Here is a 22,549-nt window from a genome sequence, read left to right as displayed (position 1 = left end):
TCCTCCCCTGCTCACGCTGTCTCCCTTTCTCTCTCAAAAATAAATAAAAACACTAAAAATTTTTTTTAAAGCTGTAACAGCCTTGGTTTTAGGGACCCCTGCCAGGATTCATCTCCTCTTTTGCAAAAGACATTTAATGAGACAAATTGTAAAGGCATCAAAGTGCTCTGAAGGTTTCAAGACCCGAGGGAAACACAGAGCCCCGGGCACCGCTTGGGAGAATACTTGAAATCTCTTTCCAGAAAAGGCCTCAGACGTGTCACAGCACCGAGGGGGGGAAAATTTACTGTCCCAGCCGGGCTGCCTCGTGAGCAGGCATTAGCGGGGACGGAGCAGGCCCTCCAGACTCACCCTTTCGCCTCTGACCCTCACTGGCATTTCGGCAGCACCTCGTCTTAGCCCAGAACGACGGCCAGGGCCCCAGCCCCCTTCTCTCAAGTTCTAAGGAGACCAAGAGCAGCCACCTGTGAACATACAGCCCGGGGCCTGTCCACGTGGACCTTCAGTAAAGTCATGACCTCCCTTGTCAGGCTCCCCGGCCATGTCCTCGGGGGACTCACTCAGCTTGCTGGTCCCGAGCGTGGCCATCACGCCTGCTGTCCTGGTCTGCGCCTCCACTTCTAGGCTCCCGGCAGGTGCTAGCGGAGCCGTCTCCAGCACATGGACTCTCCACCCTTCCTGTCCCCCCATCCTCCTGCCTGCTGGCGGCTGAGCCGTCGCCTGCCCCTCTGCCCCCGATGGTGGTTCACCCTGGCCCACACTCAGCTTGCGCCACACAGATCCAAGGACGACTAACCCCGAGCTTTGTGCCCATTCATCGGCTCAGAGCCGCTCACGCTGACGGACCTGCCCGGGCCGGGCAGCCAGGCCTGCAGAACCGTGGTACCCTCCGCGGAGTCAGAGAGCTGACCTGGGGCCCCGCCTGCACCGTGGCCTCCACGGCGTGACCAGGGGAGTGAAGGCTGTCACGGAAAGGGTGTGGCCCGCCATCCCGGGCCTTCTGCACTCGTTCCCATGCCCTGGGCTCGCTCCTCGCTGCCTGTGGCTGCTCGTGGGCCAACAGCGGCTGCTCTCGGGCCAAGAGCGGGGGCATGAGTGTCTCCCTTCCGTCCGGCCAGCCCACGGACCCTCCTTGCACTTGCACTTGTCTTTCCTTCCCTGCAGATCTGGATGGACAGGTCCCGGCAGGGTCCTCACGGTCTCTGAATGCCGGCACTTTGCTTCTGGGAAAGGCAGCTTTGCTAAACTGACCTTCACTCCATGCCGTAGATGGATCATTTTTCAAAAGGACAAAGTCTAAGTGAACGTCAGGCTCCAGAGCCTGCCTCTCTGCTGCCTGTAGTGTTTTGCGAAGGGCCCAGGAAGGGCACCCGTGCCTGTCCGTCACTCCCGAGCACGCCTGCCCCCAGCAGCGCCCTTTGATTTGGCGCCTGAGTGCACGTGAAAGGCCCCTTTCTTGAGGACGCGTCCTTATGCTGTTATGGGGACCGTCCCTGCAGGACCCGCCTCTGCAGACAGGCCGCCCAGTCCCAGAGGCTCACGTGCCTGGCAGGGGCCCGCCACCCGCCCTGCCCGGACGGCGGCAGGGTGCAGGAGAGCACGAGTCCACTGCGCCCCACCCCGCTCACCTTCAGGCGCAGTGGCAGGTCCTCGGGGCTCTTGCCTGCCAGCCCGTCGTCGTCATCGTCCTGCAGGAACAGGTTGGCGGGGATGATGCCCTTGGCGTACTTCTTGGTGATCTCCACGAAGTCATCCAGCGCTATGTGGCTCTTGGCTGGGGCACAAGAGAGAACGGCCCAGGTCTACCCACACTGCAAGCACACTGTCGCCCCCCAAGTACGGGCAAGGTGGGGGCCCAAGGGAGGGAGGCCAAGCAAGCTCAGGGTGCGAGAGGGGCCGATGGGGAGGAGAGAGGGCCGACAGGGCGGCCTTCATCCTGCCTCCTTGCCGTGGTGACAGCCGTCCAACCCTCCCCTGAACTTCCGTCTGCCTGGCTCTCCAGCCCAGGGTCTGCCCCAGCCAGTCCCACAGCCACCTCCTCTCCTTCTGCCCCAGCTGCTCCCAGCCCTGGTGACGGCTTCCCTGCAGCCCACAGCCCAGCCACCTGCCCACCGCCCTCCCCCCGCCGACTCAGTGCACGTCCGTGTTGGACCTGCTATGTACCAGGCACCGTGCTGGGCACTGGGAAGGCCTGGCATGTGTGCGTGAGCCCAGCGCGTGTCCGGGTCTGGACTCCTGGTCTAGCAGGATTGCGCTAAAGACGCCTGACTGCCAGATGCGACCGGCTGTTCGCCAGGGTCATGTCCACTCGGAACTGTCCTCCAGGCAGAGAGGGGGGTCCGGGGGAGTGCAGTGACTCAGCACAGCGATCATGATTGTGAATGGGCCACCAGCCGCAGGGCTGCCATTCACTAGGTGCTCCTGAGGTGTCCCATGTGTTCTGTGCACTGGGGACACTGGGGACACAAGCCTATTGCAGAAGAGAGCAACAGACAGCAGCCAGAGTAAAGGAAATAGTGTCAGGAACGCAGTGGGCACCATGGGAGAGGGCCAGGCATGGAAGAGGGGCTGTTCCTTAACACAAGGTGGGGGCACTGTAAGGGTCAAGATGGGCAGCCTAGGGCGGGGCCCAGGCAGGGACGTGGCTGGAGCTGACCAGAAACGAGCAGGGGAGAAGATGGGGCCCACTGTCCTGGCCCAGGCTGTGACTGGGGACATGGGTTGCATCTGATGCCATGACACTGGCCACCAAGGCGTGGAGCGCAGACACAGTGGGGCGTGAGGACGAGTCACCAGGGACGGGAACACAGCCATTCTGGCGGGATGACGGGGGCAGGCCCAGAGAGAAGTGGGCAGAGGAGCCAAGACATTGACTGCAAGACACCTTCATTAGAAAGGGGAGCAGAAAGGGGCGGCTGGGTGGCTCAGTTGGTTGAGCGTCCGACTTCGGCTCATGATCTCACCATTCGTGGGTTCGAGCCCCATGTCAGGCCCTGTGCTGACAACTCAGAGCCTGGAGCCTGCTTCCCATTCTGTGTCTCCCTCTCTCTCTGACCGTCACCTGCTCACACTCTCTCTCTCTCAAAAATGAATAAATGTTAAAAAAAATTAAAAAAAAAAAAGAGGGAGCAGAGAAACAGGGCGGGGTGGTGGCCATGGGAATGACGGGTCCCGGGAGGGTCTCATCTCTATTTTCCGAGGGAAGAGGAATAGGCACATGTTAGTAGGCTGCTGGGACTGGGGGAGAGGGGGCCCGGCCTGGCCGGCTGGCGGCACGGCTGGAACCTGTCCGTGGACAGCGCTGTCCACACCCGCCTGGAGACGCCGCGTCTCTGCCCTGCTCTTACTGCGGGTGGGCCTCAGCGGCCCCCACCCAGCCCAGAGCACGTGGTCCCCCCCCAGGACGCCGTGACCTTCTGGCAGTTACAAGGTCCACAGGAAAGTTCTGAGCGGCTCATCATCAAATCCCCAGGGTGGAGAAGGCAGAGCTGAGCAGGGACCTTCCGAGAGGGCCACACTGCTATTTCGGTGGGACCAACCCTCACGTACTTGTGCCCAGAGGCGCTCCTCACCCCAAGCGCCTAAAACCCACCTAAAACCTCCCGTCATTCTGTCCCTGTCAGCCACATGTTCCACTCCTAGTCAGAGTCGTTCGTTGCTTTGCACCCTGTATGCCTACTAGGCCCGGGGCGTTGGGGAAGCCAGGCCCAGGTTGCGCTCTGCCCCCAGGGTTCCAAGGACAGGTCACCAACAGACTGCTTACAGCCCCGTGGAAGTGGGGGGGGGGGGGAGAGCTCTCAGGACTGGTGGGGCCCTCGGCCCTCTCCTCTGACCACCACTGTGCAGAAGGGGAAACTGAGCTCCGGGGGAGGAAAGCCAGGCCTGCCTGGGGTCAGGGGGAGAGGGTGTGGCCCAGCTGGGGGAGGACCCAGGCCTCCGGTCAGTGCTGAGCAGCCCCTGTGCCCCTCCTGTGTCTCCCCTGGGACTCGGGGGCCCAGGAACTATGACCACCCGCAGCGCAGTGGCACCCAGAGCATTAGAGGACCTCTCCTAACTGGATGTTTCCAACCCTCCATTCCCGACCCTCCCGCAGCCCGTGCTGGGGGAGCCCCGCCCTCCCCGCTGGGTGACCCGCAGCCCAGGCCGTTGTTTGAGGTTCCCATCCCCTGCCCTCAGGGGCTGACTGTCCCTCGTCCCGGTGGCCTGGCTCGGGCACCCCAGACGCACTCACGTTCCCCCATCTCTCTGCCTGCAGGGACTGTCACGCTGTCGCACTGCCCTCTCCATCCCGTGTCCCTCCTCTCTCCATGCCGTGCATTCCCGCTGGGCAGAGCCCCACTGCCGGAACACTGACAGCCCCAGATGGACTGGACTAAAAAGCCCATCCTGCCTCCAAGACGTTGGGGGGTGAGGCGCTGTGGTGCCCACACAGTGGACGTGGTGCCCGGGGTGGAGGGCCCAATGGCTGGGCCTCGGATGTCACAGGTCGGGACTGGAGGCCATACTCACATTCGCTGCTCACCAAGCGCTCCAGCACTCGCCTCTGCTTCTGTAGGGACGTGGGGACTGGGCCTGGGTGGGCCCCTCCATCTGCAAGTGACAGAGCAGCTAGAGAATCAAAGTGGGCTAACTGTTCCCATAGGCCCTGCGGCCTTCTGGAAACCGGCCCGTGAGCTCCGGCGGTGGCAGGGCCTGGGGCCTCCATGCAGCCCGTCGTGGGCACCGTGAGGGCCACCTCTGCACCTCCGCCCATGAGACCGACTAGGCACCCAGCGGCATGGCCACCTCTCCTGCAGACCCGGCCAGGGCGGCGGAGCCTTTGCTGACACTGTCCCCTGGCGTGATTTTGCGCTGGAATAGACGGTGTGCCCAGGGCCGAGGGCCAGGCCTCCCTGGTCTCCCCAGCCCCGGGGCTGGAAGGGGCGCCACTGAGTCTGTTCACGGCTGAGGCTGAGCAGGGACGGAAGTATTCTGTCCCTCTGTCAACACCCACCGCCAACCGCGCCCTGGGTCTGGCGAGCATTCCAGGCTTCCTGCATGCCAGGGCCAGGGCGTGCCTTCGCAGGGTCGGGTCAAGAGATGACAGCACGGGGGGGGGAGAGGCACTATGACCGGGGACCACAGGGGCCTGGACGTGCTGGGAGTGGCCCGGGGAGGTGGGGGGGGACAGCAGTAGGTGCTGATCTGTGGCATGCAGGGCCCCAGGGGGTGGCCCCGAGCTTGTCACGGGAAGCAGGCCTCTCTGGGTGCTGCCATCTAGGCCACAGTCCTCATGGAACCCTCGGCTTGGCCCAGGCACCGAGAGAGCTAAGAGCCAAGGGAGCGGGCTGGTCCCCAGAGGGTCGAGCCAGACAGGGGCCCTGACCGGAGACCCCGGAGAAGGGGCAAAGGCATCCACTGGGCAGCCTTCTCTGCTGTCAGCAGGTGGCCCCAGGCCCTCGCGCACATGCAAGGGCAGGAGAGGTGGAGTGCAGTCCTGGGTGGGAATCAACTTTCCCGACAGCTGGAGACAGGTGCTCCTCGAGTTAATGGAGAGGAAAAGGCCAGGTCGGGCCCCAGACCTGGGCACACCCAGCCAGGGACACCCATTTCCCTGCCCAGTCTGTCCATATGGCTGGCAGCCGGGTCAGGAGGCTGGGGGAGGGGCCGCGGAGGCTGGGGATGTGGCCTGCCTCAGGGAGGCCATCAGAGCCCCCACAGGCTGCACAGCCCTGGAACCCTGGGGATTTGGGAACCCGAGTCCCTGCCCGCATCTGTTACTCCCCCCTGCTGGCTTCCATCCCCTCGGGAGGAGGACACCCTCAGGATGACATGATCTGTGGCCCTGCCTGTGGGCGCCCAGCCCCTCGACAGCTCCAGAGCTCCAGGCAGGGCTTAGGAAGGGGGCCCCAAGGACAGGGTGACACCCCAGGAGGGACCCTTCCTGGGCTTTAGAGGAAACCCATCAGGCCTCCGCCACGAGGTCGCCGGGAGCCCCCAGGATCCCAGGGAAGTGCATGCAGTGCGGGCGGGAAGGGCTGGCCCCATGCGGCCCGCGTACCATGCTCGTTGACCTGCCCGATGTTCTCCAGCAGCTCTGACAAGGCGACCTGCTGCTTCTTCTTGGGGTTGAGCCTCCAGTACATGACGAGGGCCGCCTTGCGCACGGCCCGCTCCAGGTCAGTCTCGGAGGTGAGCCGCCTCACCTCCTGCTCGTTCTCGGAAGTGATGCCTATGAGACCGGACGCGTTAAGGGCCTGGTCCCGCCCTCAGGGTGCCATCAGCGGTGCTCTGAGCCCAGACCAGCGGTGCTGCGGGCGCTTGGGAGGGGGCTCACGCGACACACCTTGCAGCCCCCTGTGGTCACCAGCGCAGAAACAGACATCTGACCCAAAAGGCCATCTGGCCAAGTCCCTGCCAGGACCCTCTCTCCAGCTCGGGGCACAGCCTGGCCCTGCAGCAGGCGACCCCAGGGGCAGGTGCATGCCAGGCCTTCTGTGCTCCTGGCTTGTGCCCCCGGGAGTAGGTACTGCTCACCTTGTTTACAGATGGGGAAACTGAGGACCGTCCCGGCTTGCCTGAGGCCAGGGAGTCAGGGACAGGCAGAGTGGCAGGGAACCATGGGAGTCAGAGACACATAACCAGGGTCACCGGCCTGGGTGCAAGCATGGGGACTTCATCCGCGGCACCCCCCAGGCGCTGTCCCTCCTCACACGGCCGGAAAGCCTGTTCCCACACAGCCGCCCTTCCGAGGGAGACAGAGACTTGCCACGGAGAGAGACACGGGGTGCAGCTGGCTTCTCCCTTTTGCCCCCAACTATCAGTGACATCAGCGGCCCCCCCACCGAGAAAGAGGATGGGATTTTTTTCTCCCTTTAAACATCTTCCAAATGTTTCACCTGAGCACACATTTCTCTCAAGGTCAGGAAGCACCGGATGTGAGAAAGTGGGGGTGCAGAGCACATGAGGCCGCTCCTGGTCCACTCCAGCACCCTCCTGGGTCCCGGGGTCCTGACCCGGCCCCCTCCTCGGAGGTGCGTGGGCCGTGGGCCGCACTGACTCGCTCCGGCCAGCGCCAGGCCCTTCCTCCTGCTCCAGAACCAGAGGGTGGGCTGGGGGGACGTCCTGGCTAACAGAACACACCATTCCGGCTTTTCAGAGGCCCCAGCCCCATTTCCAAAGAAAGTGGAGTCTATATAATAAATGTAATTCTTAAAAACATCACTACACAAAACCAGAAGAAAATACACCAAACTACACAGCATTTCTTTCTGGGTTTCAAGGTTCTGAGTAAGCTGTATCTTTCTGTTTTCTACACATTCCAAGTTTTACATAATAAGCAGAAAACACTTCTACAATCTGGAGAAATGTTAAAAAGAAAAGACCCTTTACAGGGCATCTGGGTGGCTTGTTGGTTGAGTGTCTGACTTCGGCTCAGGTCATGATCTCATGGTTTGTGGGTTCAAGCCCCGCGTCCGGCTGGCTCTGTGCTGACAGCTCAGAGCCTGGAGTCTGCTTCCGATTCTGTGTCTCCTCCCCCTCCTCCCCCTCCTGCACTCATGCTGTCTCTAGCTTTCTCAAAATAAATAAACATTTAAAAAAATGACCCTTTATGATACACCCATTCCTTTGTCTCTGAGGTCTGAAGCCTGCAGCTGCCACTCCTCCACGCCACCAGGGACAAGACATTTCCCATGGGCAGGATAATGTAATAAGCGACAACGGGTGGCTGGGCTCTGCCTCAGTGTCCCCCTCACCATCCCCCTCCCATACCCGTTCCCTTCCAGGCACGAATCCATCTGAGCAGATGGTCAGCAGCCCACAGTCCCCAAGCTGTTCCACTCAGACTGGATGCAAAGTCAGTCCAGAAAGTTCCATCCTGACCCCAGGACCCTGTCACAGTCTCCCGCTGCACCACAGGCAGGCTGACCCTCCACTGGCTCCATGACCCACTCCTCAATCTGGATCCAAACTCAGAAGGGACCCACCTACAGACACTGACACACACGGGATGACAGGGCCTTTGTGCGCTAAACACGCCGTTAAGGCTCCGCAAACAGCGTCCAAATGAGAAGCACTAAACAGAACTTATACTTCTTTACTTCGGCTCAGGTCACGATCTCGCAGTTCATGGGTCCGAGTCCCGTGTCGGGCTCTGTGCTGACAGCTTGGAGCCTGGAGCTGCTTCGGATCCTGTGTCTCCCTCTCTCTCTGCCCCTCCCATTTGTACTGTCTCCTCTCTCTCTCTCTCTCAAAAACAAAAGAGTGCCACCAGCTTCAGACTGACCCACCGCTGTGATCTGCTGGTGGAGCCAGGAGCAGGGTGTCGCTCCGCGGCCGCCCCGAGCCTCCCACGGACCCACCTTTCCTGTCCGCCAGGCAGCGGCGGAGCAGCCTGACCGCCTCGCGCTGGCCCCGCTTCGCGGCGAGGATCAGCCAGCCCACGGCGGTGCAGTTGTTCAGCTCCTCGTCTGCGGCACCGGCCAGCTTCAGGTAGTGCTTCCCCACCTGCGGGCGAGAACCCGGTCAGGCCACACCCCAGGCGCACGGGCTCCGGCCCTGCGTCCTGGCCCCGACCTGCTCCCCATGGCCGGGCTTTCTGACCCTCTGCTGCCCCAGTGTTCCAGCCAGCCTGTCTTCTCCACCCCTGCCCCTGTCACCCAGGCCAGCCTGCCTCTCCAACCTGTCACCCAGGCCAGTCTGCCTCCCCACCCCACCTTCTGGGAGATTCAGACCTGCACCAGGCCGGGCCTGCGGGACCCTCCCAGCAGACGGTGGGAGGAGATGGAGGGTGCAGGGGTGCTGAGGGCAGGAGGCGGGGAAGGTGTCCCAGAGGAGGGGTGCCCAAGACGAGGTGTGAGCCGGCCGCGGGGGAGAACACGGGGTCCCCAGTGGAGTGGTGGGAGGCAGAGTAACATGGAGACCATGGGAACGAGCAGGGGCCTGGCACATGGTGCGCAGTCAGCCGGCTCCCCGCTCCCCGCTCCCAGGGCACGGCCCCTCCCAGGGCGGCCACGCGGTGAGGCCGAGGCCTGAGCCCCTCACCTCCATCTGTGCCATGGCGTTCCCGGCCTTGGCCTTGTCCAGGATTTCTTCAAAGGACATTTTCACACTGCCTTTCGCGGGCCCTTCTGCACAGGAGAAAAGGAGACAGGTCACAAGGCTGGTCCTCGTCACTCGCTGGGAATGGAGGGACCACAAGAAGGTGCTCAGGTCCCGGGCAGCTTTGCTGAAATGCATCCGATGTGGAGAGAATACTCCAGAAAGCTGCCGTCCAGAGATGCAGACGGCCCAGAGCATGGACAGCACACCTGCCGCGGGCGCTGGTCTTCAGCAGCGGCTTAGAGCGGCGGGCAGAGCGGGGGGCCCCGACCCCAGTCCCACCACCTCCCCTGAGCACTGGCCTGCTTGAGCAGGGGCCCCAGGAGGACCCCAGTGCTCCAGCGGAAAGGCCCCGGCCCAAATAAACACCCGCACGCCCATACACACACCAAACCCACGTTTTCCAAGACTACCGACTACATACACATGATTGGGGGGGGGGGGTCACGATCCGTGCTCGCACATTCTGATGCACAGTGAATCATAACCAATCTCCCCCGTTACTCTGGTGACACCCAGCATTGTCGCGGTTCAGAGACCCGGTCAAGGAGCATGCCAGGGTGCTGGGCCCCTCCACTCGGCGGGGCCCTCACGTTATTCCCCAGACTCCCCGATTTTGTAAAGCGGTGCCGCAACCCCTCTGTGCGTGTATGTCCTCGGGGTTAGTCTCCTGGCGCAGATCCTTCAGGGGAATCGCGAGGGCCCGAGGGCCCCACCAGCTACGGCTCATGCGACAGACAGCCTATGTTCCAGAGGGTTACCCCGGTTACGACAGCACCGTGGAACTAAGCCAGTGTCATGGTCACTGTCACTGCTGCACCCCTGCCAGCGGTGGGGAGCATGACAAGAAGAAGTTTAAAAACAGATCCCTTTTTACCGGTCCCTGTCTTGGATTTCTGAACCGATCTTCAGGGGCCCGCGTCCGCCTCCTCAGCCCACGTCCGTTCACCCCACATCCTGCCTTGGAAGGTGGGAGACACCTCGCAGTAGCTCACAGTCGTGCCCATCAGACATGACAGTCTCCTCACTCTCTAGATGTTTCTGGAAACAGGAGGCAGAATGAAGGGAAACCAAAAAGCGGTCCCCAGGAACAATGCCCCATGACCAGCTTTCCTGATCGGTCCATCCAGGCCTTCCCCAGAACCAGCTCTGCCTGTAACAGCCAAGGTCACAGTCCCCTGTGCTCGGATCACCGAGTCCACAGGACACAGGACTCTGGGCGGATGCAACAGGGGCCCGAGCCAACACGGCCATAGGTGCAAAGGCAGAGAGAGGGGATGGAGGACATGGCTCCGAGTGGGGGGCTTTCTTCTCAAGACCTCACACTCAGGGACACACACTGTGGCCCTCCTGGTGGGTGGCTAGAAAACACCCGCCCTGAGGAGTCCAGAGTGGACTTCCTCCCTGCAGTCCTCCAGGATCCCGCCGGCAATGGCCTCAGCACGCCCACCCTGCCTGCCCTTGCGGCCAGGACCTGGGTGCTTCCTGAGCCCCCAAGGTCACTTCTGCCTTCTGGCTGCTGTCGCGGGCCCTCCAGCCCCGGGATGCCCTGTCTGGCCCAGAACAGGAGAGCACGATGCAGGCTCCAAGCTGGCCCCGTGCACAGGCTCCCAGGGAAGGCGTGTGTGCGTGGAGAGAAGTCTGAGCCGTGTGTGACTGCCTTCGGCATTGAAGTGCTGTGTCACCCAGCCAGTTCTTTCCCACCGAATCACTAACATCCATCCAACAGGACGATGATAAGGAACGAGCTACTTTGTATTAAGTGACTGGGCCAGAGCCAGCATTCCCAAAACGTGGGTTTCTTTTCCGTCCATGCTTTCCACCTCCCAGCTGACCCCAGGGCCTTTGCTGCTCACGGACACCACACTTCCCACCATAGCGCCCACGGGGCGCCTCCCACAAGTTCGCAACTTTTCTTCACTGATTTCACAAGCCCACGTCCTTGTTGTGTTTTCACCAGAATATAGAAGATTCAAGCATATATCCGTTGGCTGAGAAGATTCTGTCCGTGATTAATTTTTCACAGAAGCTACTCATAGCCTGACATTTCAAGAAGTCTCCCCAGTACACAGGATCTCGGTGAAATGTATGCCACACCTTTATCATTTCAGCTTCCATTCAGCCAATAGAAGTATCTCTATACCACTCAAGTGCTGGGCCCATGCCACAGACCCATCAGAGGGCTCTGGCTTTTTCCGTGTAAGTGGGAGCCTTCCCACAGGTCACTGGCTTACGGCTCAGCACCATAGAGAACGCCCCCCACCCCAGAAGCTGGCTGAGCCCGTGTGGACCGAAGACCATGAAACACTATTCTACACATGTCCAGCCTGCACTCCGTCTTTTTCTGATAGTAGCACCTTGATGCCCCTCTTGGGTACCCATCCTTCCCCATCTTGGTCCTCAAGGTCTGGTGGCACTGTCCCTCTGCACAGGTGGGTACAGCCTGCCCTCTGGCCCATCAGAAGCCCTGTCTCCCTGACCACAGCGCCTGGCTCAGAGATGGACACAGACCCAAGCCCGGCCAGTAGGCGTGGTGCTGAACTGCTGGGAAGCAGGCTTCCTTCCGCTAGGTCTCCGCTGATGGATGGCCCCTGGGAGCCCTGGAGGGCCGCCCGGTGAGGACAGCCCGGCCGAGGGGAGGGGGGGAGCTGCAGTTCCTGATCATGTGATCTGAGCCCCTGGATCCAGCCCCGTGTAGAGTCAGCATACCCTACCCTATGCAGACTGACAGGACACAGAAATTCCTCTCAACTCCTGTTTTTTTTTTTTTGCCTCTGTCAATGTCTGCTGTGCTTCTGGGCCACCTACAAGTGAAGGGGTCCTGACTCAAACTTGTGTTTGAAACGCTTCCTACCATAAAGCAGCCAGAGTCAGAGCTGCACGGCCTTGGGCCGGTGCATACACCTCTGCCAGAGCCCACAGAGAACCACGTCCACACCGACCCCCACCTTTTCATTGTTTACATCCTGTGCGTTGCTGACATGGTCCGTGACTCTTCGCCTTCTCTGGGGCCGGTGAGGTGAGCAGAGCCCCCAGGACGCCGTCCCCTGTCCCCAGCAGGGCCCACTGCCGTTTTCCCACCACAACCCCGGTGTCTCTAAGCTCCCACCAGCCTTCATGGGGACGATCTGTCCGGTGGGTCTGACCCACCCCCAGCCCAGATGGCGGCCAGCTCGGGACAGTGCAGCTGGATAAACGGTGCAGGACAGAGGGACGAGGGGCTGGGGGCTGCCAAGGGAAGGATCGTGAGAAGGGTCTGCGGCCTTCCTGTCCCCCCACATGCCAGTGCAAGGACACGGCACATGCTCGACCTGGTGCCTGCACCGAGCTACCCCCCAACCCCTGCGGCTGGAGCAGGGGCTCTGCAGAAAGGGAAGGCTGGTGAGCCAGCCTGGCACCCCCTCTGGAGAGCGACAAGCCGGGAGGCAGGCGCACCAAGTGCTCCCAGACCAGGCAAACGCGGCGCCTTTGCCCACGACAGCTGCTGGCGAGACCTGCCGCTGAAGTAGTTTTAGATTGTGGAACGTGTGCCCAAAGCTCTCATGGGTGGGGCCGCCCCACCTCCCCAGTCCCGCCGTGGTCCCCTCAGGACGCCCACCATGGGGGCGCTGCAGTAAAGGACAGGGTGAAGGGCAATTGAGGCACACCGTGCGTCCCTGCCATGTGTCCTCATTGTTGCTGTGGCTGCCTTGCACCAACAGGTGCCCATGCGCAGGGTCCCCGTGAACCAAGAGGAGGACCTGTCCAAGGCCACGCAGCTCCCACACATGGCGCGGCTGGGTTGCCCGACACCAAGGGGGGGGGTCCTGTGCCCAGGGAGTGGGGGCTGTCTTACACCAAGAGGGCATCTCATCAGCCTCTGGGATGCTGACTCTGAATCTCGCAAACAAACAGGGTGAATGATCGAGGCAACCTCGTCTCTGCCCAGGGCGGGCCGAGCCGGGGCTGGGGGTCCTGGCCGGGGATGGGGGGTCCGCTCTTCCGACAGTCCCGAGCAGGGGTCACGGACTCAGCTCCTCATCACATACCCAACATACGGTTACAGAGTGCTGGCCCCATGCCAGTTTGGGTGCCAGGAGCTGAGGGCACCAAGCTGCCTGGGGGAGGACTGCTGCCCTCCTGGCCCGCCCTGGGGCTCATATGACTGTCACATTGCATCAGTGTGGGCTGGGGGCTGTGGAGGTGGCGGAAGTCATCAGCCCTGATGGTGGGGGGAGGGCAGGGGGGTCACTTCCTGGAGGAGGTGACACCGGAGGCTTGGAACCCCAGTGGGTGGTTAAAGGTACCAGATGAAGGGCACGCTGCCAAGTTTCTAAAGGTCTCCGGAAACCCGCACCCAAGACAGACTAACCGACCCTGCCATCCTGTCACCTCATGACAGGTCTTCCGACAGCGAGGGGTCACGGCACTGGCAGCGTTTTAATCGGCGTCAGAAGACGATGACAATGTGCACAAAAGTTCCTCAACTACCCAGGGCTGGCTCCTTGGGCAGAGCGCGGAGACCCAAGGAGCCCACCGCTGTGACCGGCCCCAGGACGCCAGGGCCCCGACGCTCCTCATCTGCTCACATTCCCACACCAGCATCGGTTCTGACCATCCGACTGTGAACCCAACAACCGCCGCTCCAGCCAGAGACCCAGGGGCCAGCCTTGCCTCCGGGCATGTCATTCCTGTGACTTAAACCATCTTACACTCCCTACAATACCCTTCTCCTTATCACGACCCCCAAGGGCCTGCCTAGCTGACCCCCTGCCCCCACACCCTGCACTCTGACCCCTGCCCAGGGTCTAGCGTCCAGCCCACCCCGTCCGGTGCTGGTCCTGCTTCATTTACCCACCTGGGGCCCCTCCTGGAAGGCAGGGGCTCTGTCAACACGGGGGCGCAGCCTTCCTTGCAGCTGCACAGCCACCCGAGGGCACCCCCGCCCCTGTCTGTGGCCCTGCAGGTGGGCGGCCTCACAGGTCTGGTGGTCCCGCTGGCGATCGGCTGCAACCCACCCAGGTCAGCAGAACAGGTGCCTCGTGCTCCTGAAGCGCCCACAATGTCAGCTGTCCCCGGCACGGCGCTTGCCCTCAGGGACAGTGACTGTTTGCTTCTGTCTCTCTCTGGCCCAAGGGCTCCTGGGGGGGGGGGGCGACATGAGGCTCCACCCGTGTCCTCTCACTGGAGACCACCCAGGCCTAAGCCCAGAGGTCCATGCATCCTCCTGCCCTGGGCTCCCTGCAGGGCACCCTGGGTGCTCCTGCCTGCCGCCCTCGGGTAAGCAGTCACAGAGGGTGATCAAATGGCCCCCTCACCAGCTGGGGACCCCCAGGGGCACCCACCTCACCCCTTTCCCTAGGTTTTCTCATGAAGATGTCGGAGAAGCGAGTGAGAACCTAACAGACAGAACCTAACGCGCCCGGAGCGGGAAGCGTTACTGCCGTGCTCACTCTCGCCATTACCCGACTGACGCGCATTGCACCCGTGCATCTGGAACCCCCCGGAACATGCCCACGAAGCCCTTCCAGGGGCAGACGCTGCCTGGGCTCTGCAGGGCCAGCAGGGCAGGGCTGGCTGCACCCACCTCAGTGACCAGTGTCGGCTGCGGAGCAGCATGCAGGGGCCGGGACCCCAAGGCCACGGGACTGCCCAGGGCCCACTCTCCCCCTCCTTTGCGGGGCAGACGGCAGCCAGAGGCCACAGCTCCTGGCTCCTCCCTGAGACTTGCAGTCCTGACCCGCCCTCCCAGGGCTGTTTCGCACACTCAGATTGAAACCACATGTGTCTCCCGGAAACAGTTTCTGTGCCCCGCAGCCGTGAGGCATCTGTGGCTGAGGTCCCAGGCTCCCGCCCCCTCCCTGCCCAGGGGCCTCGGAGACAAGGCTGAGAACAGCGGCGATCTTTCAAGGAGATGCAAAGATCAGAAGGGCCCGAGGACCTGGTGAGTTTCCGGGACAAATCGGGCACTGGCCCAGCGTGAACTGCACAGGGGGGGCCTCAAGCCCACCTCAACCGGAGCTGGATCTTCACTGGGCGGGGCTGGTGGTGGCCCAGGAGGCCTGGGTCACCGGTGCGCCCGTCAGGCAGCAGTGGGTCACCTGGGCAAGTCTGTGCGTCAGTTTCCTCATCTCTAGGTGGGGTAAAATGGAGCTTCCTTCACAGGCTGCTGTGAGGGGTCAGGCCTGGCACGGGGCACGCTCGGACAAGCACCGCAGGTACTCACGGCGGGTCTGGGGTTCCTGGGCGGGTGGCCCAGTGGAGCTGGGGGCCGTCCCCTCAGGCAGCGACCCGTCTACGGGAAGAAAAACACGATGGAGCCTGGGGAGGGGAGGCACGGCCAGGGGACAGCGCGGCTGGGCTGCCTTAGCTCGTACCGACTGGACGCCTCACCTCAACAGCTGGGGAGTAGGGAGACTGTCACAGAGTCCTACCTGCCTGCGGTGACAGGGGAGGTAAGGAGAGCAATCTCCCCCCTACCACACACACGTGCCTGCACCCAGTTAGTAGCACAGCGAGCCTCCCTTGAGGGAGAGAAAAAGTCTGGTGCACACACACGGCCTGACACACACGGCCTGACACACACGGCCCGAGGTAACATGAAGACCGGTCCAGAGAGGGGATGAAGGGGGCATCACAAAATAGCAGATGCCCAGCCCCGCCAGGAGGCTGTCTGAACAGAACCTCGGTGAGGGAGCCAGGGGACCACACTGTCTGACGGCGGTGCTGCAGCGTGAGGTACAGAGCGTCTCTGTGCCCACGGGGACCACGGGCCTGGACCCAGCGTCGCAGCAACGCCAGCATGCCTCTGTGTGGCCGCGCCTGACGCAGCTGTGCCCGGGGTGCAGGGTCCCTGGTGTGGCCTCACCCAGGCCACAGGCGCAGTAACAGGCTCCTGTGGCCTCCCGGCTGTCAAGGGCACGTGGCGGGGGGGCACGCCCTGAGAAGGCCCCGGCCCTGCCTGGGGCACCTCAGGGCCCTGACGGTAAGTACCAGTCCATGTGCACAGATGCGTCCGCTGGGGGTCCCGGCCTGGAAAGATCCGCAGAGAATGAGCGTCGGAGCCAAACTGCAGGAAGCACTTCATGAAGGGCACGCCTCCCCGCCCTGAGTCACGCCACCCGGTTAACTGTCCGCGAGCAGCACGCCCCGTGAGAGAAGGGGCGTCTTGGAAATCTCCGCTGCTACCTGGGGTGTGTGTGTGTGCGTGCGCGTGCACACGTGCAGACACGCACGTCAGGTAAGGGTGACTCCTGTCCTTCCGGCTGTGGGTCAAGGTCAGAAGTGTATGGGGCAGTTGGGCCCTAAGAGCCAGGTAGGACTCCAGCAGGTGGAGACAGGGAGGGCACGCGTTGGGCGGGGCTCCCACATGGCACAGGGAGCCGGAGAAGCCCGGCAGCCAGCCTGGAGGCAGAACAGTCCCGTGCGCAGGGAGGAGGGGCCAGGACCCCAGGAAGAGAAGTAACAGAGCCGGTGCTCTGAGCAGGACAGCACGACCGAGACCCCGCGGGTCCCCGTGGGGGTTGGCCCCTGCGGGAGTAGGACACGCGCTGCGAAGTGCGGGGTCATGTGGCGGAAGGAGCGTGCTGGTGGCAGCTGCGCTCCCACAGACACCGGGGCCACAGGCGTGGGGCTGCTCCCTCGGAGCATCCTCGGAACTCACAGGGACGCACGACCGTCCCTACGCACGACTGTCCCTACCCACAGCGGCCCCCAGAGCGTGAAGAAACGTCTCAGACGAGCCTTGTGCTCCGGCCCACTGGCCAGTCCTGCCCCCAGCTCCCTGCTGGTGTCTCCATCACCAGGCCAGATGAGCAGCGTCCCCCTCGATCCACCCTTCGCCCTCACCACCTTCACCGGGCAGGTCCCGGGCTCGCTCTCTCGGCTGCCGTGCCCTCTCCTCCCACCTGACTCTGGCTCGGGCATCTCCTCTTCCTGCCACCACAGCCCCGGGCCGCTTCGGTGCTCCCTACGCCCCGTGCTTCCCTCTACCCTGCACACACTGTGGGCTCATGGGAGTCGGGGGCAGGCCTGATCCCCCCTGTGCCACCCACGGCCACTCAGGGAGCAGGAGGTGCATGCAGGACGGCCTAAGCGCTAGTGCCCCTCCCCCAAGGTCAGTGACCTTGACCGACCATCCGGGTCCCACTCAGGCCCCCACACTGACTCCCCGTGCCCCCAGGAGGTGCCTCTGGGAAGGCCTTGGGTAAGAAACACCTCAGGAAGCCCAAGAGTGGGCAGGGGTGGCCCTTAGCTGTCTGGCCTAGGGATGGAGGACAATGGTCCACAGAGCACTGGGGACCCGGGCCTGGGCCCAGGAGCATTCCAGGTGGCAGCTGGACCCTAAGGAGACTGGCCACATGTGTGCCCAGACCGACCAGAGCTGCCCACCAATGGCGCAGGAGCAGCGGGGTGTGGGGGGGGCCACACCGGCTTCCCTGAGCGCCGGGCGGGACCAGAGCGTGGGGGGGGGGCGGGGCAGCTCTCCACGCAGCCCTGGATGTGCTGAGGACCGTTGGCTTCCGGCCCGTCCCTTACCTGTTCTGTCCGCCCTTTCTCGGCTCGGAGTGCTCGGGGCCGGGGCTGCGCCCGCTGTGTCCCCTACATCCGGTCCAGGCCCACCTTGGGGTCCAGGAGCTCGGGGCACCTCGCTCGCGTCCTGTTCCAGCGAGGCAGTGGCGTTGAGCCGCGCGCGGGCCTGGGGCTGCAGCGGTGGTGGAGGCTGGGGGCTGGCGGGGCCGGCCGCGGGGGCGCTGGGCTCCATCCTGCAGCTGGGAAAAGCCAAGGGTAAGACACGCCGGGGCGGCCAGGCCCAGCCTGCTCTGGCCTCGAGTGCTGGGCAGAGAGGGGACAGAAAAGGGAAATGGGGTGGGAGCCGCCTTGTGTTCTGTACAGGATCTCACTCAACCACACAGCAGGCCCCTGAAACCATGCCCATTTTACGGATGAGAAAACTGAGAAAAGAAATTCACGCAAGGCATCTGGCTCAACGGGCTCCAAGCAGTCATGACCCTGGGCCCTAGGTGTTGAGGCCCGGAGTCCCCACGACCTCTCCTCATCCGGGCAGCAGGGATGACGAGAAGTTGTGAGGATCTGATGAGATAGGTATTCCACAGGGGGCGCTGAGCACAGTGTCCGGCTGAACGGTGGCCTCCAAAGCATATGTCTGTCTTCAATGTGTGAAGGTGACCCTATGTGCAGATGTAACGAAGGATTACGTCCTTGAGATGAGGTCAGCCTAGGTTAGGGTGGCCCCATCCAATGACCAGGGTCCTGATAAAAAGAGAAGGGAGGGAGGCCTGGGTGGCTCGGTCAGTTAAGCGTTGGACTCTTGGTTTCGGCTCAGGTCATGGTCTCGTGGTCTTGTGGGTTTGAGCCCCAGATCGGCCTCTGTGCTGGTGGTGCAGAGCCTGCTTGGGACTCTCTCCGCCCCCCTCACCCACTCGTGCTGTCTGGGTCTCTCACAAAATAAATAAATAAACTTAAACCAGCCACAGAGGAAAGGGTAAACCAATGTTAGAAGGTAAGTGGAGGGGAGGGGAGGGTGGGGCAGGAGGGGGGGTGCTGGGAGGGGAGGAGGGAACAGCCCTCAGAGCTGGGACTCGGTCACACCTCAGCTGCAAAGCCCTCCCTGCCAGGCCTGAACCACAGGACAACTGTCAAGACGGAAAGCCACCAGACATGAATACGCCCTAAAAAGCAGAGTGAGGGGCCTCGGGACCAGGGACCAAGTGGACCAGACTAGTGGGCACAGAGCCACGGCCACGGCCGCCTCACGGCAGGGGCGGGGCTCCATCAGTCCACGGAAGGGACCTCACGTGCTGCTTAGCAAAATGGCAGCAACCGCCACTGCCACAGCCAAGGGCTACCAGGACTCAGGGGCACGGGCTGGGAGCTCTGGGGGGTCCCTCAGCCCCAGGACCCCTGACCCGGGGGCCTGGATGGACTTGAGGGGACACAGGCCTCTGACGGGGGTCTCTGTGTGCGCTGAGTCGGGGGACCCAGGGAGGCTTTGGCTCAGAAAAGATGTGACCCTCCCCAGACGCAAGGCCACATCCACCCTCTTCACTGAGATGAGGAAACAGCACAGTGCAGGGAGAGGCTGCTCATGGACGCCCCCAAGTCCTGAGCAGGCCACGCCCCTCCCTGCCCCTCAGTGTCCTCCACTGTAAATGGGACAACTGTCCCACGTGACGGGGTGCCGTGAGGACTCGATGAAGCTAGAGACCACAGGCTGCAAAAGGCAGCCAGGTGTCCCCAAACTCACTCACAAACTCCAAGCACTCAGCAGATGTTTACGGAGACTGTAGTCACGGGAAGGGTCAAGGTGGCCCTAGGCACCACACGCCTGTCCCCGAGGGCTACACTCCCATGCCTGCCCTGTTCCCAGCCACAAGTGGGTCCAAGAGATGGGATCTGTGTCCGACAAACGACCCCACAGATTTCCATCTGGACATTCCTGCCTCAGAGGGATGGAGTCCTGATTTAAAAACATCCCCCAGGGGCAAACAAGAGCCCGGCCAAGCCACGTGCCCGCTCCTGTGTGGCTTCCCGGAAACCAAACAAAGAGGCAAGTTCTGTGAAACCGGAGCGGGGCCAACGGTGGGCGGGGGAGACCGCCGGTGACTCGGCATCCAGAGCAGGGTTCCGCAGGTCACTTGCCGGCCCGACAGCACACCAGTCCCTTCTTTGAGCCACCTCCCCTGGCCGGCTGCCCCCAGAATCAAGTGCCGCCTTCTTGGATAGCAGCATCTAAATGACAGCCACCTTAGGCCAGGGCGCCTGTGTCGCCCCGAATAGGAACAGACGTGGGTCTGGAGCGCACCCTACTCTCAGGGCTTCCCGTTCATTTTCTTGGGGTCCCTCGCACAGCCCTGTGAAGCGGGCACTGCAGCCACCGTGATGTGACAGATGGAGAGGTGGCCCGTCCTTCACCCCATTTCACAGATGAGGAAATATGCGTCCAGAAACGAGGCACCTGTTGGCAACCACACAGTTCACCAGCAAGGGGGCCGGGATTCAAATCCACAAAGCCTATCTCTGAAAATGAGGCCCCTTCTCAAAATCCGACTCCCCGCCGTGGCGTCTCTGCCCCCTCCCCTGCTCCCAAAGCTGTGCCTGGGCTCAGGCAGAGCCGTCCTCCTCCGCCAGCACTGGACGCCAAGCCAAAGCCCCAGCGTGCCTCTGGGAGTGTCCCTGCTGCCTCTGCGGAGTCCTGTCTCCGGGCAATAAATACTCCCCCTCCTCCCAGGAGACCCCAGGCCGGGAGGGACAGCTCCGTCCCTGGCCAACAGGACATAGCTTTACTACCAAGCAACATGGGGGGTGAATCCCAGTTCTACCCTTTACCCGTAGCTAGTTAACCTCACTGTGTCTCAGTTTCCTCATCTGTAAAATGGGAATAACCCCTCCACGCAGAGGTGCTATGGGGATTAAGGATGTGATGGAGGAGAAAGGGATCTGCACACTGTAACACATTAACAAAACCAGAAAACCAGAAAACCAAACTAGTTCTCCCAGAGGCTAAAACACAAAGGCGTACTCAGTTGAAAAACACATTAGGAGAGGAATTTCAGGGAAATGCATGTCCTCGCTGGCCTATGGGCCAAGTACTATGGGTCTCACGTTACAGTCAAAATGACTGTTTCATATACAATCTCTGGTTAGTAAGAATGAGTGAATAAAAGAGAAATTAATTTTTGGGGTCTCTGAGAGTGGGTCGAGCCCTTTTGGGATCAGAAGTTTGTTTCTTTTGTTTTTTGGTTTTTTTTTAAAACATTTGTTTATTTTTGAGAGCAGAGAGAGTCAGATTATGAGCAGGGAGGGGGCGGAGAGAAAGGGACACACTGAATCAGAAGAAGGCTCCAGGCTCTGAGCCAGCTGTCAGCACAGAGTCCGATGTGGGGCTTGAACCCACAAACTGTGAGATCATGACCTGGGCTGAATTTGGATGCTCAACTGACTCAGCCACCCAGGCGCCCCAGAAGTCTTGTTGTTTTAAAGCACAAGAGACCGTGCGTGGCCAGGACTGGGGCATAGGAAGAATCCCAGACCATCTCCTGGCGGAAGGACCCCCACAAGTGACTGGTCCTTCCTTCTTTGACAGGTTTTCTTTCCTGTGAGGTTGGGAGCCGGGAAGGCGGGGGCTGCGTCTCATCCACTTAGAATGCCTGACGCACGTTAGGGGCCTAGGGGGAAGGGACACCGAGGCAGCCTGGCCTCAGGGAAGGCGCGTTGGCCAGGCAAGAAGCTTCCAGGACCTCGCCGTGGGACTCTAAGCAGTTCCCTCCCCCCAGACACCAGCGTCCTGGCTGCAAAACGGGGACATCATCCCAGCCCGGCCCCAGCCCCTAGACTCCTCCAACCTGCCTACTGGTGAGGCCAGTCCAGCCCCGACCGCCACCCAATGGCCAGAGCGGGGGCTTGGAACCTGCCACTGTGTGAGCTCAGAAAAAGCAGACTGCCTGGCATTCTTGCGACATGAGCACCGAGGCCTATTTTTATCCCACAGAAACATGGAAGTCCAGGGCTACGGGGCTGGACTGAGGAGCTCCTGCCCCAGAGGGGGCTGCATGGACCACGCATACGGAGACATGGAGCAGAGTGGCCATGTGTGGCCTTCTGCCCCAAACACTTGGTCCTTGTGCAGGCAGACGCCCCTCTGTTCTTCAGGGGGGCGGCCCCCACCTCTGAAACAAGCCCCCATAGGAAGCCTTCAAGTTGTTCGAGCGTCCTCTGACTACACCCTCCGCACTAGAGCCCCAGCCCCGGGGAGCCCACAGGTTCCCCACACGGGCAAGCGTCTGGAACCCTCCAGAGAGGGCGTTATGAAATTTACAGCCCATCAGCACGACACTGCCCTACACACGCGTTACCCGTGACCCTGTGTACAAGCAATGTTGAAAGGCAAGGGAAATGTTGGCACAGCACTGTGAAACGGGATTCAAAAACAGCATGAGAATCACCCTCTTTAGAATGCCAACAAAACCTATCTGCAGAGAGGGGAGAAAATGCCGCCCAAACTGTTAATCCTGACTCTCTGGGTGGACAGAGGGATGAGGACTGGGTTCATGTTATTCTTTTTCTAAACGTATCTCTCTAATTTTCTATGATTAAAAACAATGTGTAAGGTTTTTGAAATTAAAACAAAACTAGATGTTAAAACCCGTCTGTGACTGAGCCCTAAGAAAGAGGACCCGTGGATTCCCAAGGTCTGGGAGCGCAGCCCCTGGCTCAGGGCTGCTCCTCAAGACAAGGGCACAAAGCCCTTGGAGGCTCCCAGGTACCTATTTTTGCCCCAGAGTATTAAGGGCCAAACCAAGGAACATTCCGGCTCCACTCATGGTGCCAGTGCACAGAAGAAACGAAGTGGGAGTCAGGTTGGGAGTACCCTGGTCCCTGATCAAGGGCGGCCATGAGTGTCTCTGGGTCAGCAGACACGGTCGGTGGGTGGATCTTCTGCCAGGCACTGAGCGGGGCGCCCCAGAGA

The 22,549-nt window shown here is 61.7% G+C and overlaps 1 protein-coding gene across 2 annotated transcripts in view; it reads right to left on the bottom strand.

Moving 5' to 3' along the window:
* Positions 1-22,549, bottom strand: part of WFS1 (wolframin ER transmembrane glycoprotein) — a 29,547-nt gene that overhangs the window by 4,750 nt on the left and 2,248 nt on the right. Inside the window, exons 2-7 of one of the 2 annotated variants that reach the window (XM_029948846.1) lie at positions 17,599-17,831; positions 9,025-9,110; positions 8,343-8,487; positions 6,041-6,211; positions 4,510-4,590; positions 1,629-1,774 (exon numbers count right to left, since the gene is read on the bottom strand). In XM_029948846.1, the coding sequence (XP_029804706.1) occupies positions 1,629-1,774; positions 4,510-4,590; positions 6,041-6,211; positions 8,343-8,487; positions 9,025-9,110; positions 17,599-17,824 (855 nt within the window). In that variant the 5' untranslated portion in view covers positions 17,825-17,831. The remainder of the gene's footprint in view (positions 1-1,628; positions 1,775-4,509; positions 4,591-6,040; positions 6,212-8,342; positions 8,488-9,024; positions 9,111-17,598; positions 17,832-22,549) is intronic. The other variant, XM_029948851.1, reaches the window with a different exon arrangement.

Source organism: Suricata suricatta, chromosome 1, assembly GCF_006229205.1.
Source record: "Suricata suricatta isolate VVHF042 chromosome 1, meerkat_22Aug2017_6uvM2_HiC, whole genome shotgun sequence".
NCBI classification, from domain to species: domain Eukaryota; kingdom Metazoa; phylum Chordata; class Mammalia; order Carnivora; family Herpestidae; genus Suricata; species Suricata suricatta.
The sequence above is the reverse complement of the archived record's forward strand: the minus strand, read 5'-3'. Positions and strand labels throughout refer to the sequence as shown.